The sequence below is a fragment of the Leptonychotes weddellii genome, chromosome 5, assembly GCF_054177405.1.
Source record: "Leptonychotes weddellii isolate Sample4059 chromosome 5, ASM5417740v2, whole genome shotgun sequence".
NCBI lineage: Eukaryota > Metazoa > Chordata > Mammalia > Carnivora > Phocidae > Leptonychotes > Leptonychotes weddellii.
Genome location: NC_138373.1, coordinates 16,022,570 through 16,036,285, shown reverse-complemented (window position 1 = coordinate 16,036,285; position 13,716 = coordinate 16,022,570). Strand labels below are relative to the sequence as shown.

General features: G+C 43.2%; 2 protein-coding genes across 4 annotated transcripts in view; both read right to left on the bottom strand.

The window, feature by feature from the left end:
- The window catches only part of LAT (linker for activation of T cells), a 419,561-nt gene that overhangs the window by 262,341 nt on the left and 143,504 nt on the right, over positions 1–13,716 (bottom strand). The gene's annotated exons all lie outside the window — the stretch shown is intronic.
- The window catches only part of XPO6 (exportin 6), a 104,899-nt gene that overhangs the window by 53,213 nt on the left and 37,970 nt on the right, over positions 1–13,716 (bottom strand). The window contains exons 5-6 of one of the 2 annotated variants that reach the window (XM_081819796.1): positions 10,698–10,857; positions 8,701–8,778 (exon numbers count right to left, since the gene is read on the bottom strand). In XM_081819796.1, coding sequence (XP_081675922.1) covers positions 8,701–8,778; positions 10,698–10,857 — 238 coding nt within the window. The remainder of the gene's footprint in view (positions 1–8,700; positions 8,779–10,697; positions 10,858–13,716) is intronic. The other variant, XM_081819797.1, reaches the window with a different exon arrangement.

The window sequence follows — 13,716 nt, the reverse complement described above, 5'->3', positions numbered from 1 at the left end:
CCTGGGTGGCTCAGTTGGTTAAGCGACTGCCTTCGGCTCAGGTCATGATCCTGGAGTCCCGGGATCGAGTCCCACATCGGGCTCCCTGCTCAGCGGGGGTCTGCTTCTCCCTCTGACCCTCTTCCCTCTCGTGCTCTCTGTCTCTCATTCTCTCTCTCTCAAATAAATAAATAAAATCTTTAAAAAAAAAAAAAAGAAAGAAATACGAATTATCAGGCCCCACCCCACATGTACTGAGGAAGATCCTAGAGGAGTGTGGCCCAAAAACCTGTTTTTACACACTCTCCAAGAAGTGATTCTTATGCTTGCTTAATTTTTTTAGGTGGTTTTTTTTTAAGTTTTTATTTTAATCACCCTGTGCTCATCACGAGTGTATTCCTTAATCCCTATCACCTATTTCACCCATCCCCCACCTACCTCCCCTCTGGTAACCGTCAGTTTGTTCTCTACAGTTAACAGTCTGTTTCTTGGTTTGCCTCTTTTTCCTTTCCTCGCTTGTTTTGCTCTGAAATTCCACATAGGAGTGAAATCATATGGTATTTGTCCTTCTCTGACTGACTTATTTCACTTAGCATTATACTCTCTAGTTCCATCCATGTCATTGCTAATGGCAAGATTTCATTTTTTTTTTAAAGATTTTATTTATTTATTTGGCAGAGAGAGACACAGCGAGACAGGGAACACAAACAGCGGGAGTGGGAGAGGGAGAAGCAGGCTTCCCGCGGAGCAGGGAGCCCAATGTGGGGCTCGATCCCAGAACCCTGGGATCATGACCTGAGCCAAAGGCAGACGCTTAATGAATGAGCCACCCAGGCGCCCCAGATTTCGTTCTTTGTTATGGCTGAACAATATTCCATCGCATATATATACCACATCTTCATTAATTGATACACACTTGGGCTGCTTCCATATCTCGGCTATTATAAATAACGCTGCTATAAACATAAGGGTGCATTATCCCTTTGAATTCATGTTTTTGTATTCTTTGGGTAAATACTCAGTAGTGCGACTGCTGGATGGTGGGGTAGTTCTATTTTGAACTTTCTGAGGAACCTCCAACATACTTGCTTAACTTTTGAGAAGCATTAGACTAAAGAAAATCATGTAAACTGAAATGGGCTTGCAAAAAAGCTATAAAATGATTTTAGAGAGGACAAAGGACAAATATTCAAAACTATAACAAGAAAAAAACTTACCTGAAATAAAGAGGTGTGTACACAAAAGAAAGGGGCTTATTCTGCCCCAAGAAGAAATGATAAAAGCTAATCAATACTAAGAATTTTAGGAATAAGGAAGAAATGTAAGCCAAAAAAGCACATACACAAAGGAGAAAACACCACATTCAGACTTCCTCACAGCACACAAGAAGCCAGACAACAGTAGTACCATGTCCACAAGTGCTGAGGCAGGGAGTAACTTAACCCAAAGCTCTCCTTTGAGTACCAAGGAAGAGGACATCTTCTCAAACACAGAAGCTCAAATAATATATTGCCCACAAACTCTTCTTCTCTTTTTTTTTTAAGATTTTATTTATTCATTTGACAGAGAGAGCGAGCGAGTGTGCGCACGAGTGGCGGGGGCAAGAGGGAGAAGCAGGCTCCCCGCAGAGCAGGGAGCCCAATGCGGGGCTCGATCCAGGACCCCGGGATCATGACCTGAGCCAAAGGCAGACGCTTAACCGACTGAGCCACCCAGGCACCACCCCCGGCCTCCCAAACTCTTCTTAGGGAGGAGACTGAATAGTGAAACCATGCAAATAAAGCAATAAATAAAAATGAAGAATTAAGGAAGGGGGCTGCTGTGGCAAGGGGACCAGAGCAAGCATTGAATTAAATATAGAATCAAGACTAAACAGATGTAGGAATCACAGAGGGTGTGCTAGCCAATCCTCTTTCACAAGCAAGAAGTCTCAAAATATATGGGCTAGAATTAAAACATGTAGTAAGGAACTGGTTTTCATCTTTTTTTTTTCTTAAGCCTAGAGGTATCTTTTACAAACTAACATCCCTTGTGGAAAAAGTAATCCCTTTTGTTTTAAAACCTCCCATTAAATTCAGGTAAAATTATAATTTGTTTTTATTAAAAATAAAACTGAGGGCTGGTCAGTCAGAAGAGTAAGGGACTCTTGATCTCAGGGTCCGTGAGTTCAAGCCCCATGTTGGGTATAAAGATTACTTAAAAATAAAATCTCTAGGGACACCTGGGTGGCTCAGTCGGTTAAGCTTCTGCCTTTGGCTCAAGTCATGATTCCAGGGTCCTGGGATCAAGTCCCATGTTGGGTTCCTTGCTCGGCAGGGAGCCTGCTTCTCCTTCTACCTGCTGCACCATTCAGCACAATCTGGGAACCTGTCAGAAATACGAATTATCAGGCCCCACCCCACATGTACTGAGGAAGATCCTAGAGGAGTGTGGCCCAAAAACCTGTTTTTACACACTCTCCAAGAAGTGATTCTTATGCTTGCTTAATTTTTTTAGGTGGTTTTTTTTTTAAGTTTTTATTTTAATCACCCTGTGCTCATCACGAGTGTATTCCTTAATCCCTATCACCTATTTCACCCATCCCCTGTTCATGCTCGCTCTCTCCCTCTCCCTCTCTCCTTCTCTGACAAATAAATACATTTTTAAAAAATAAAATCTCTAAAAAACTAAAAATAAAAAAATAAAAATGTATATGATGCCACTTTGTCTTTTTATTTAGCTTACTGTCTCTGTAACTACACATAAAGAGGCACCTGGAATGGTGTTATTTCTGGATGGTGGAATACTGGCTACATTTCTACACTGTATTTTGTGCTTTACACAGCAGCAGTTCTCAAACATTTTGGCCCCAGAACCCCTTTATACTCTTAAAAATTATTGAGGATGTCAAAGAACTTTTGTGTATGCAGGTTATTTCTGTTGATATTCATCACATAGAAATTAAATAAAAAATAGAAATTAAAAAGTTTTCAAATATTTCAAATATTCACTTAATAAACGCATTACATGTTAGCATAAAATATTTTTAAATGAAGAAAATGTAGTTTGCCGCCAACAAATAAGTGAGAAGAATAGCACTGTACATTTCTGGAAATCTCTGTAATGTCTGTCTGGCTTAAAAGAAGACAGATTCTTTAATCTGCTTCAATCTGCTACAGTATGCTGTTTTCGCTGAAGTATATTAAAAAAACGGCTTCACAGAGATATGCAACTGACAAAGACTAAAACGTTTCTGCCGCCTTCCTAGGTGACTATATCTGTTCTTTAATACGATATAAAAATTTTACTAGTAATAATTTCTTAAAGGTTAATTGCAATGTGGGATCTGAATGAGTTTTATTCAGTATATTCAGAGAAGAAGTAAAAATGACAAACAACGTCTTAGTATTTTTATGAACATATATTTGACCTTTGGGACCCCTGAAAGGGCTTGTGGGACCTCCGGGCCCCCAGATCTATTGAGAACTCCTGCCTTACACTAATGCGGGATGAACACGAACAGATTAGTTAACCTTTCTCAGCCTCATCTCCTCGGCCATTAAAATGAGGATTTTGTGATTTATTAATAAGGGGTTTAATTTCTATTGTTAAAAGTAGATCAAAAAGTTGTCCCCTGGTATCTTATCTTGCAAGGTGTTCACCGGCTTCTGTCTGAAAGAGCTGCATTTTTTCCAAAAGATTTTACTTATTTGAGAGAGAAGAGAGAGAGCACTGGAGGGTAGAGGGAGAGAATCTTCAAGGAGACTCCCCACTGAGCGCGGAAGAGCCCACATGGGTTTGATCCCATGACCCATGAGATCGTGACCTGAGCCAAGTCAGATGCTTAACCAACTGAGCCACCCAGGCACCCCGAGAAAGAGCTGCATTTAATACTAGATGAGACTCATCATGATCTCAGCTACCCACGCTGATAATCAGAGGACCTGGTTTCAAAGAGTAACGCAAGGATGTTCAAGTACAATCTGCAAATACTTATCCAGTTTGCTACTGGATTAATAAGGTGATTTTTGAATTGCTGTGGTGGCTGTCCACTTGAGTCATATGTACAACTTTCTCTCATTCAATGACAGTGACAGTTTCTGGCATTGCTTTTCTCGTCATTCATGAACCGGTGGCCATTTACCGAAGATGCTGGAGTCAGAGAAATCACCGCTACCCAACTAGAAGAATTATCGGGGCAAATAATTAACCGGAATCAAATGGAGGCTTTAGCAAAGGAGGAACCAAAAGACACCATCTCAGTATGATCTTCTATTAAACCTGGACATCTTTGGGCCCCTGGACCTATTTAAAGTCTCTTGAACATTTTTAATAGAAATAAACTGTGGCTTTAAAAACGAAAACAAAACAAAAAAGTTGTCCCTACTCTTTAGCTCAGAAGAATTTTTCCAGAATAGGACTACTAAGCGGGGCGGGGGGCAAAACAACAATAATTATGTGACAAACAGCTCCCATTTGATGTGCTATTATACGCAGAGCGCAGCACTAAGCACTTTACATACGTATTCTCATTTCATGCTCACAGCTCTAAGGTAGGTATTATTATCTGCATTTACAAACTGTTAGAATAACTAAGATACAGAGATATTAAGCGTTTCCCCCATGTTCCTCAGCTAATAAGTAGAGCGGAAACGGAAACCGAGGTCTGGCCCCTAGGTCTGGCCCCTAAGCCTATGCTTCTTCCCAGAAAGCAGGTCAACTAGAAAGATCATGCAGCCAGGAAAAGTGATCTGGAAGAGAGCTAATATTCAAATGCAGAAAAATATGCATGATCCGAAGTCCTGAGTAAAACAGCATGTATGCCAGGACCGCAACTTCAGAAAGCTACGGGCACAAGGACAAATGCTGAACGGGGTGATGCAAGGTAAAAATTATTGAAGTAGATAAGATGACCAATTATTTTTCTCCCCTCAAAAAAAGAATCTCTGAAGGTTGTTCTCGATGAAAATGGTTTTATTCAACTTTAAATGTTCCAAAGTCTTTTAGTAGGTTACAAAGAATTTTTCAAGACTTGTATTTTAATCGAAGTGGGAAGGAATTCCCACAGAACAGAGGGACTCTGCTTCATGCTGCAGCATTTCCAATGCAAACTCAAGAGAGCTTCAACAAGCTACCTATGCAAGAGAGTATACCTTGATTATAATCAAGCCTGCGGACAACTTCAGCTTCTCTGAATCAGGCAGTACGCAACCCCTGCCAAGAGGTCGTGGACAACTCTGCTGCATTTACTCAGTTGGAGGCAACCCAGACGGGTTAAGCATTCATGCAAAGATCCCTTTGGCTTTTTACTTTTTTAATTATTAAAATTTAATGTTTTCTATTCAGTTCTACATTTACTAACTCAGAGTTTCTCACTCGGCACTACTGACATTTGGCACTGGATAATTAATTCTTCATTGTTCTGTGTATCGTGGGATATTTAGCAGGACCCATGGCTTCCACTCATCAGATGCCAGTAGTACCCTCTCCTCTCGTTATGTTAGCTAAAATATTTCTCCATGTTGCCTAAAAGCCACTGCAGGACAAAAATAGCCCCAAATAAGAACCAGGGATCTCACTGTAGCCTCAATCCAGCAAAATGGGGAAACACTCCATTCAAGGAGCCTGAGGGATAAAATGAGCTCACGGGAGTTGAGCGGCCCTCCCCAGTCCCATCTTCCTACAAGTAGCTTAAAAGGGAATACTTACAAGGGGATACGTGGAAAGATTTGCAAGTGCACAAAGACCTGCAATTTGCAAAGTCTGGGAGAAAACAGAAGGGTATAAACTGGCCTCCACCAATCTGAGCTCCCCGGAAACCTGTCTTTGCCAGTATATATACAGATCCATACTCAAGAGAATGCACCATGCAGACAGGAAAGATAGGCTCTCAAGTTTTATCACAGAACGACGAAAGCAAACTCAGAATCTCAGTTATTTACACCATTTCATTTTGTTCACAGCTTCCTCCCTGCCCCCCTATTTGTCCAAGCAAAGAGAGGTGAGGACAAGAGGAGGCTAAGGAAGGAAGAGGGCTGAGGCTGCCCCAGTGCAGCAGGACGCCCCAGCCCCAGCATGCAGAGGTCCTCAGAGGACCCCTCCTCTCCTTTCCCAGCACAGGGGCCAGCAGTCAGGGAACGCACAGAGTAGATGGCAGAGCCAGGGCCCTAAGCCAGGGGAAGGAGGAGGCCAGCAGACATGGGGACAGTGGCGGAGAAAGGAGACTTAGGACGAAGACCACGCACCTAGGCTCAGATGGGTTTCCATCCCTGCTCTGACACTTACTGGCGATGGGACTCCCCCCGCAACCCCAGCCTCCGTTTCCTTGTTTGTAAACAAGAGATAAAACCATCATCTATGTCACAGGATTCTGGTCTAGTGAGGCCAGTTTAAAAGACAAGGCAACACTTTGAGGAACTACTCTGAGCAGCAGACCACAAGCGCCCTTCAAAGCTTTTTCTATATCCAGACTGTTAGAGTAGCCATTGCAGGGACTAGTTCCTGGGCTTTGTTCTTTGAAAGTGATCAGACCAAAATCGATGTTACCAGAAAGCGTATGAGGAAAAAAATGCCAAAAGCCAAGGGGCTGCCAGATAGCTGTGTGGGGATTCGGGTGTGCCGACGGGGGCGGGGGGGGGGGTGGTGGTGACGGGACGAAGTATCTGGGTTTCCTTTACTCACTAAGGTTTCTCAGAATGATTTTCCTCCACAATAGTGAGCTTATGGTCACTAAAGCTAAACAATCTTCTTAGAAGTTTTACTGCTTCACTTGGTGTCTTCAGTGCACAGAGGCAGTTGAGCAAAACCATCGAAACAAATGTTAATTAAATCATCAGCACTGTCCAAATAATGGAACAAGTTCTGACAGCTTCACTTGCAACCGTCATAAACAGAAAAAAGGCGTATCACATGAACGTGTAAGCCTATTGTTTTTTAAAGAGAAGCACGCCAGCTTTAAAGCCTACTTCACTTCCCAGGGCCCCAGCAGTCTCCATTTATTTTGCCTTTTCTCAAATACTAAAACTCAAGACTTCAAAAATGTTTTAATAGTGCCTGATAGGCAATTTTCAAGAAGTACGCACCACATTTTTAGGTTCTGTTTATATGGAAATGTCAAGTTAGTTCATACTGTGTTTCACCTTACCTCATCAACAAAACCTAAGCAATGCAGAAGAGAGGCAAGCATATATTTCTGATTTGTATTATCTGATATTCCCCAACCTGGCCTCCAGGAAAATAGGTCTATCAAAGCAGAAATGGAGTTTACTCAGAACATGCAGCTGAACAAAGCCAACTAAAACACACAGCTTTTGGCATTGGAAAATGATTTCTGAAAAACAAGTTTTACTAGAGCAAACTGCTAACTCCAAACTGAATGCTAAGCCAGTATTCACCTACCTAAAACCAAATCCAATCCAACAGAACTAATCTTTGCAAACTATTATTTAAATGAAATGACACATTTTAAGATCAGCCAAACTGCAGGAGATTCCAAAGCGTACACTCATAAAAATCAAAGCTCTGCCTCATTTGCAATTTTTTTCTTTAATCATCAAATATTGCAAAATATAAATCTGCTAAATCATCTCAAATATCCACGTTGAAAATGAAAGCTACCAAGTACAAATAGTTCAAATCCCTGTCGGCTTTTAATACACTCTCAAACTCTGTAATAGTGTTTAATCTAACAAGTGTGACAAATAACTCTCTAACAGTTTTTAATCCCAGTATGATAAATGGAATTTGGAATAAATTAGTATACTATGAGCTGTCCTCAAAACTTCACGCTATATTTTCAGCTCCACAGTAGCTCTGAAAGAATTTTAACTTCCACTTACTAACAACAACAGGCTACATGAAACAGCTCAGGCTTGGAGGGGTCTGATTTCAACAGCCTGTTTCCTGGGGTAAAGGAGAAAGATGGGGAAATCTTTCATTAGCCATACCAACCTTTACGGTAGAGGAAAAAATGTGTGCAGTTCACAGGACGTACTCTACTTGAAAAGCATTTGTAATCATTCAGTGTAAAACACAAGCATTCAGAAACTAAAAGTTTCTGCTCAGACACAATTTCCTCTTTCTATCTACCATTGAAAGTAGCCATTTTTAGGCAAACTGCACTTTGACTTTTGAAAAAGGTATTAATATAACCGTGGATAATTAGCCGCCAGTAAACGAGTTACCGACACTGCAAATATGCCCACGCTTGATCAAATTATTCTGAACTGACCTCATCCTCCCTAAGCCCCAAGTAAGGAAGAAAGCCCTCCACATCCTCTTCCTCCCCCTCCCCCCTCCTCCTTCAGGAAGCCAACCAGCTCTTGCGACCTTGACCCCTGCGTAACTGCACAGCAGACCTATCAAGCTCACGGGCACATGCTAACCCCAGCATGAGCAAGACACCATGAAATCTGAGAAAAAGCAAAAAACAAACCAGAAGGGACAACCAAGAGCTGTAAACTGAAGGGGATGGAGGTGGATGACAGAAGATCAAAGGAAAGATGTCACCTTTCTGACGGGTAAGGAAGAAACAACCTAAGTTGTTCAAAATATATTAGAAAGTACAAGTACTTCCGAAGAACTAAGCAGAGCTAGCTCCTTAGAAAACATGGGCAGAAAGGCCAAAAATAGATCAAGGAAGAATCAGCATCTGTATCTGGCATAGGTAAGCAATTGCTACCCCATCGAGACCCCAAACTGCATTTAAAAAGAGTAAGAGCGTATGTGGTGGGCAGACCATACCACTTTCTCCTGAGGTCGGGGATGGTGGTGGGGTGGCAGCAGTGACACTGTGTTTGTCCCAAACAGTCTCCAAGATACCTATCAAGAAAGGAGAAACTGAGTTTAAGAGAGAAATGAAGTCTAACCTTTAAAAATCAGATTGAGAAAAATGATCTCATATCTCTGATCAAACATCAGTATTTAAACATCCCTCTCTCCACCGTATGTCCAAGTGGACATTCCTGGACAACACCACTCGGATGTTCCAAACTCCCTTTATTGTCCCCCACAAACCTGCTGCTACTCCTTACCTCCTCACCCAGCCAACAGCACCATCCCACACAACCTCCGCCTCAGGCCTCTGCTGGCCCATCTGGCCTTGCCCCACCGCCACACAAGGCTGCACCCGCCGAACTTTGTGCTACTCCGTCCACACCAACCTCTGACCTGCTCTCCTCCTTCCCTCCAAACTTGACCTGCTCCCCCCCCGCCCAGACTGATGGCTGCTATCTGTCCCTCAGAGTTACACCCAGCTGTCATCTTTCCCAGAAAGTTTTGTCTGCTCAGTTCTGCCTGCGCTTAAAACACACCTCTACTGTAACTCTTAACACACTGGTTTTAGCTGTCTTTCTCCCCTACCAGAGTACCCCATACTAGAGGCAGAGACTGCGTTTTACTCCTCTCTCTGTCTCTTTACAGAACCCACCACATAAGATGATGGATTGTAAAAGCTTTTGAAAATACTGTTTTCAAAATATTTAATATTATAATATAGATAAACCTTGAAGTATCACACTATGAAAAAGAAGCCAGACACAAAAGGCCACTTATTATATGATTTCTTTTTTATGAAAAGGCCAAATAGGAAAATCCAGAGAAAGCCAGATTAGTGGTTTCCTGGGGCTCGGGGCGGGGGGGGGGGGGGCACGGTAAGGAAAATGTTCTGGAATTAGATGGTATGATCGCTGTGCAACTCTGTGAATATATTAAAAACCACCAAGTTGTAACAATGTAAAATGGTGGATTTTATGCTATGTGAACTAATCCCAATTTTAAAAATTTTAATGTCTGCACAGTAGGATAGAGAGGTATCAGACATGGTCCTTAACTGCAGAAATGTAACCTCTAGTCGGGGGCATCAATAAATGTGCTCTGAATGAAATGCTCTAAGGTGTGGGTTTCTCCTAGGGATGCAGGGAAGGACAGGGGGCAAATGACAAGTTTACTTCTGATCAAGCATTCTTCACCGATTTTAAGTGCCCACTGCATGTCAAGCACTTCTGTAACCCCTACAAAAAAGTTCCTAGACATCCAAGAGGAAAGCCAGGCAGAGGAGCTGGAGATTTTTTTTAAAAGGCTTTTTCACTACAACATCCCTTCCAGCAGCAAGCCTGGGCCCCCACCCCCCACCCCACCCCCCAACCCGTGCCTCAAGGGTCCTGGGACCAGGGCTGCACCTGTGCCTCCTCACGAGCAGCCTGGCCCTACTGGGCCAACGCACTCCACCCTCGCCCCACCTTCCGGTCTCATTCTGCGGTTTGCTTTTGCTTTCTGTTTATTCTTACTCCCTACAAGCCGTCACAAGGCTCTGACAAAACAAACAAGATGACGAAGAAAATGCTACTTACAACTACAACCTAGCGCACAGGGCGCTGATTCTACATCTGGTCTTCCTTCTCTGCACAAAATTTGCAACTTTCCCATCTTCCTGTTCTCCAACTTCTCCTGATCTTAAATTCAAATCCTTTTCAATAAGGTGCTTGCCACCCACCTTCCTGAGAATGCAGTGCTTGGCATTTCAATCACATCCCTGCAGCCTCATTAATCACAGTTCCCGGGCCGACAAGTACATAAAGACAGTAAAGGAAAGAGGTCACAAATACATTCGGAGGTCCTACCGCATGCCGGACACCGCGCCCGCTGCAGACAGCACATGCCACATTCTGTTTTTCAGCTCCGCACAGTCACAACTAGAACGACTGCTCAAGACTGCAGAGCACCAGCGCCATACTGCTCACCTGTCAGCAGCCCGAGCACGGCCTGCACCTGGTCCAGCAGCAGCTTCCGCAGCTCCTCCTTCCGAGCCACGCTGAGGTCCTCACGGGGACAAGCCAGCTCTTCCGAAGTCGTCTTCAACATGATCAGCCCGAGGGGGGTTGTCACGGGGGACTGGATCAACTGCAGGGAAAAGGAAGTTCTGAGCAGGCTGTCCAGCTGACGAAAGTACAAGGAGGACGGAGGAACATTAAACCTCGAAGTCCTTCCACGGCTGAATCTCGCAGGCACAGGCCGCATCGCTCAGGGCTCTACAGTCCAGTTAGGTCCCTTTTGGAGCCAAAGTGTATTCTCATCTTAGTCTAAGGACTAAGATTCTAACCATGAACACAATGCTCTTTTACACCTAACATGACAATTTTTTTTACATGTCCACAATCCCAACAGAGCCTTGGTCACTTTGCCCAGATTCAAGTGTTAGCGACAGAGATATGTGTGAACCAATTTGTGGTATCTTTCCAACATTCGGGTGTTAAATCAATTTTATATTTCTAAGCTTTGCATGCTTCATGAAAGTTCAAGACTAAACATGTGGCAGAGCAGAAACATGCATACACGTCATCCACCCATGACTTCGTCATCGACTACGGTTATGATTTTGCAAATACCTACGTAGCAAATTTTAGTTACTCTATCACCGGCAATATCCACTATGCTGTAAGATGCCTTAAACAAGAGACAGAAGGTACACCTTCAAGAGCATAACCCTACTTAGCTCTTTCTAATCAATTTCACAAAATTCAAAGCATTACCTACTATTCATTTTTTAGTTTCCAGAAACTGGTAAAAGCAAGTTGCCACTAAAATTCTGTTGACTTATAGGCTACAATCTATTAAAAGACACACAATTGAAGAAACACTTGACCATCTTCTTTAATCATAATAATAAGTTGTCTGTTTATTCAATCTACGAAACAAGGGAGGAGGAGGGCACCGGGAACGGCAGCTAGGCAGAACGCCTCTTCTCCACCTCAAGCAGCGCAGGGCACTTGCCTTTCCCTTGAAAACAGCTCTCCCCACTGCAGACCAAGGGAAAGCTCATCCCAAAGAGCAGGAAATGCCTTCAACAGTGTGAACTCAGGATAAACTCAACTGCCCTCAGGAGCAGCATGATATAAAAACAGTGGCCATGGGGCACCTGGGTGGCTCAGTTGGTTAAGCGACTGCCTTCGGCTCAGGTCATGATCCTGGAGTCCCTGGATCGAGTCCCGCATCGGGCTCCCTGCTCGGCAGAGAGTCTGCTTCTCCCTCTGACCCTCCTCCCTCTCATGTGCTCTCTCTCATTCTCTCTCTCTCAAATAAATAAATAAAATCTTTAAAAAAAAAAAAAAAACAGTGGTCATGAGCGGCGTGTTGAAAATGCTATTACATCAATTCTCTTAAAGGCTACAACTTCAAATACATCCTCTACAAGCTTTCTCTTCATTCTGTGCAAGTCTGGGCTACTTCTAACAACTTGAGAAAATGCAAGAGGGGAGGAACAAGAAATCCCCGCAGCACCTTTTCTTTACAGAATAAAGAACTGACCCTTCATAAGCATCTCTGTCCATCCAGAGGCCTGTGGGTTATCAATCCATACTTTAGGGTGATGGGCGTTAAGGAGGAGGGCACTTGTTGGGATGAGCACTGAGTGTTGTATGTAAGTGATAAACCACTGAATTCTACCCCTGAAACCAATACTGCACGGTATGCTCACTAACTAGAATTTAAATAAAAAATTGAAAAAAATAAAAATAATAAAGAGGTCATTACTTTCCTCCCCCACTACCCCCTTACACTTCTGTTTTTCTCCTCTACCTGTTTTGTCTCTATTTCCCCCCAAAGCCCTCATTCTTACTCTCTCAGCTGGGAATGCCTTGTATTACCAAATTACCATTTGGCAATACATTTTTCTGTAGATACGAAATGCTCTGTGCTCCCAGAAGTAAAAAATTCCTACACTATGGAAAATGCAGCTGAAAGCCCTCCTTTCTCTCATTTGGAAGAAGGGGAGACGACCAGGCAAAAGCCAACTGAAAATTAAAGTTATTCTTTACCTGAAAGAACAGCTGGATCAAATATTTTTTTCCTCACTAGCTTTGTGTCCAGAAGGCTTGTTAGCAAAATAGTGTTTCCCTTTACCATCTTCACATTTATAATTTATGCTCGTAACATAGGTAATTCTTGGCAATTTATTTTAACAGAGAATAAGCACTTTTAGGTTGAAGTTCAGGTTCTTAGTGTGAGCTTCTGAAAAAGTTCAATGATTTTTATTACACCACCATATCAGAAAAGAAATGGCAATTCTTTCTATGCTGCTTGCCCCTTAATTATCTGGTCCCAGGCACAATGTGACCACAGGTCCAGCTCAGCAGATTTCAGGAATCTGAAGAATAGACTTTAAAAGGTGTGATGTTTGGGCTTGTGTTTGGGGGAAAGAAGGAGCAGAGGTCAGTTTCAACTTCAACTACTTCCTTCTCTGGTGGCTACAAAGGGTCTAACCAACACATAGAACTGCAAGTATCCTTCTGGGGCCCCAAATCAACTCCCCTCGGCCTGCTATGTGGTCACCACAATGATGGCATAAATTGCATAGATACCCAGCCAACCATCACAGAGTTAAAAACAAAAGCAAACTACTATGCACCCCAGACAGCAAGCAGGCAATGACGGGAACTGAGCCAGAAAAAAACCCTTTTAGATGCTTTATTCAAAGGATCATAGTATGGGGGCACCTGGGTGGCTCAGTTGGTTAAGCAACTGACTCTTGCTCTCAGCTCAGGTCTTGATCTCAGGGCCATGAGTTCAAGCCCCACACTGAGCTCCACGGTGGGCATGGAGCCTACTTTAAAAAAAAAAAAAAAGGATGGGGCGCCTGGGTGGCTCAGTCGTTAAGCGTCTGCCTTTGGCTCAGGTCATGATCCCGGGGTCCTGGGATGGAGCCCCGCATCGGGCTCCCTGCTTGGTGGGAAGCCTGCTTCTCCCTTTCCCACTCCCCCTGCT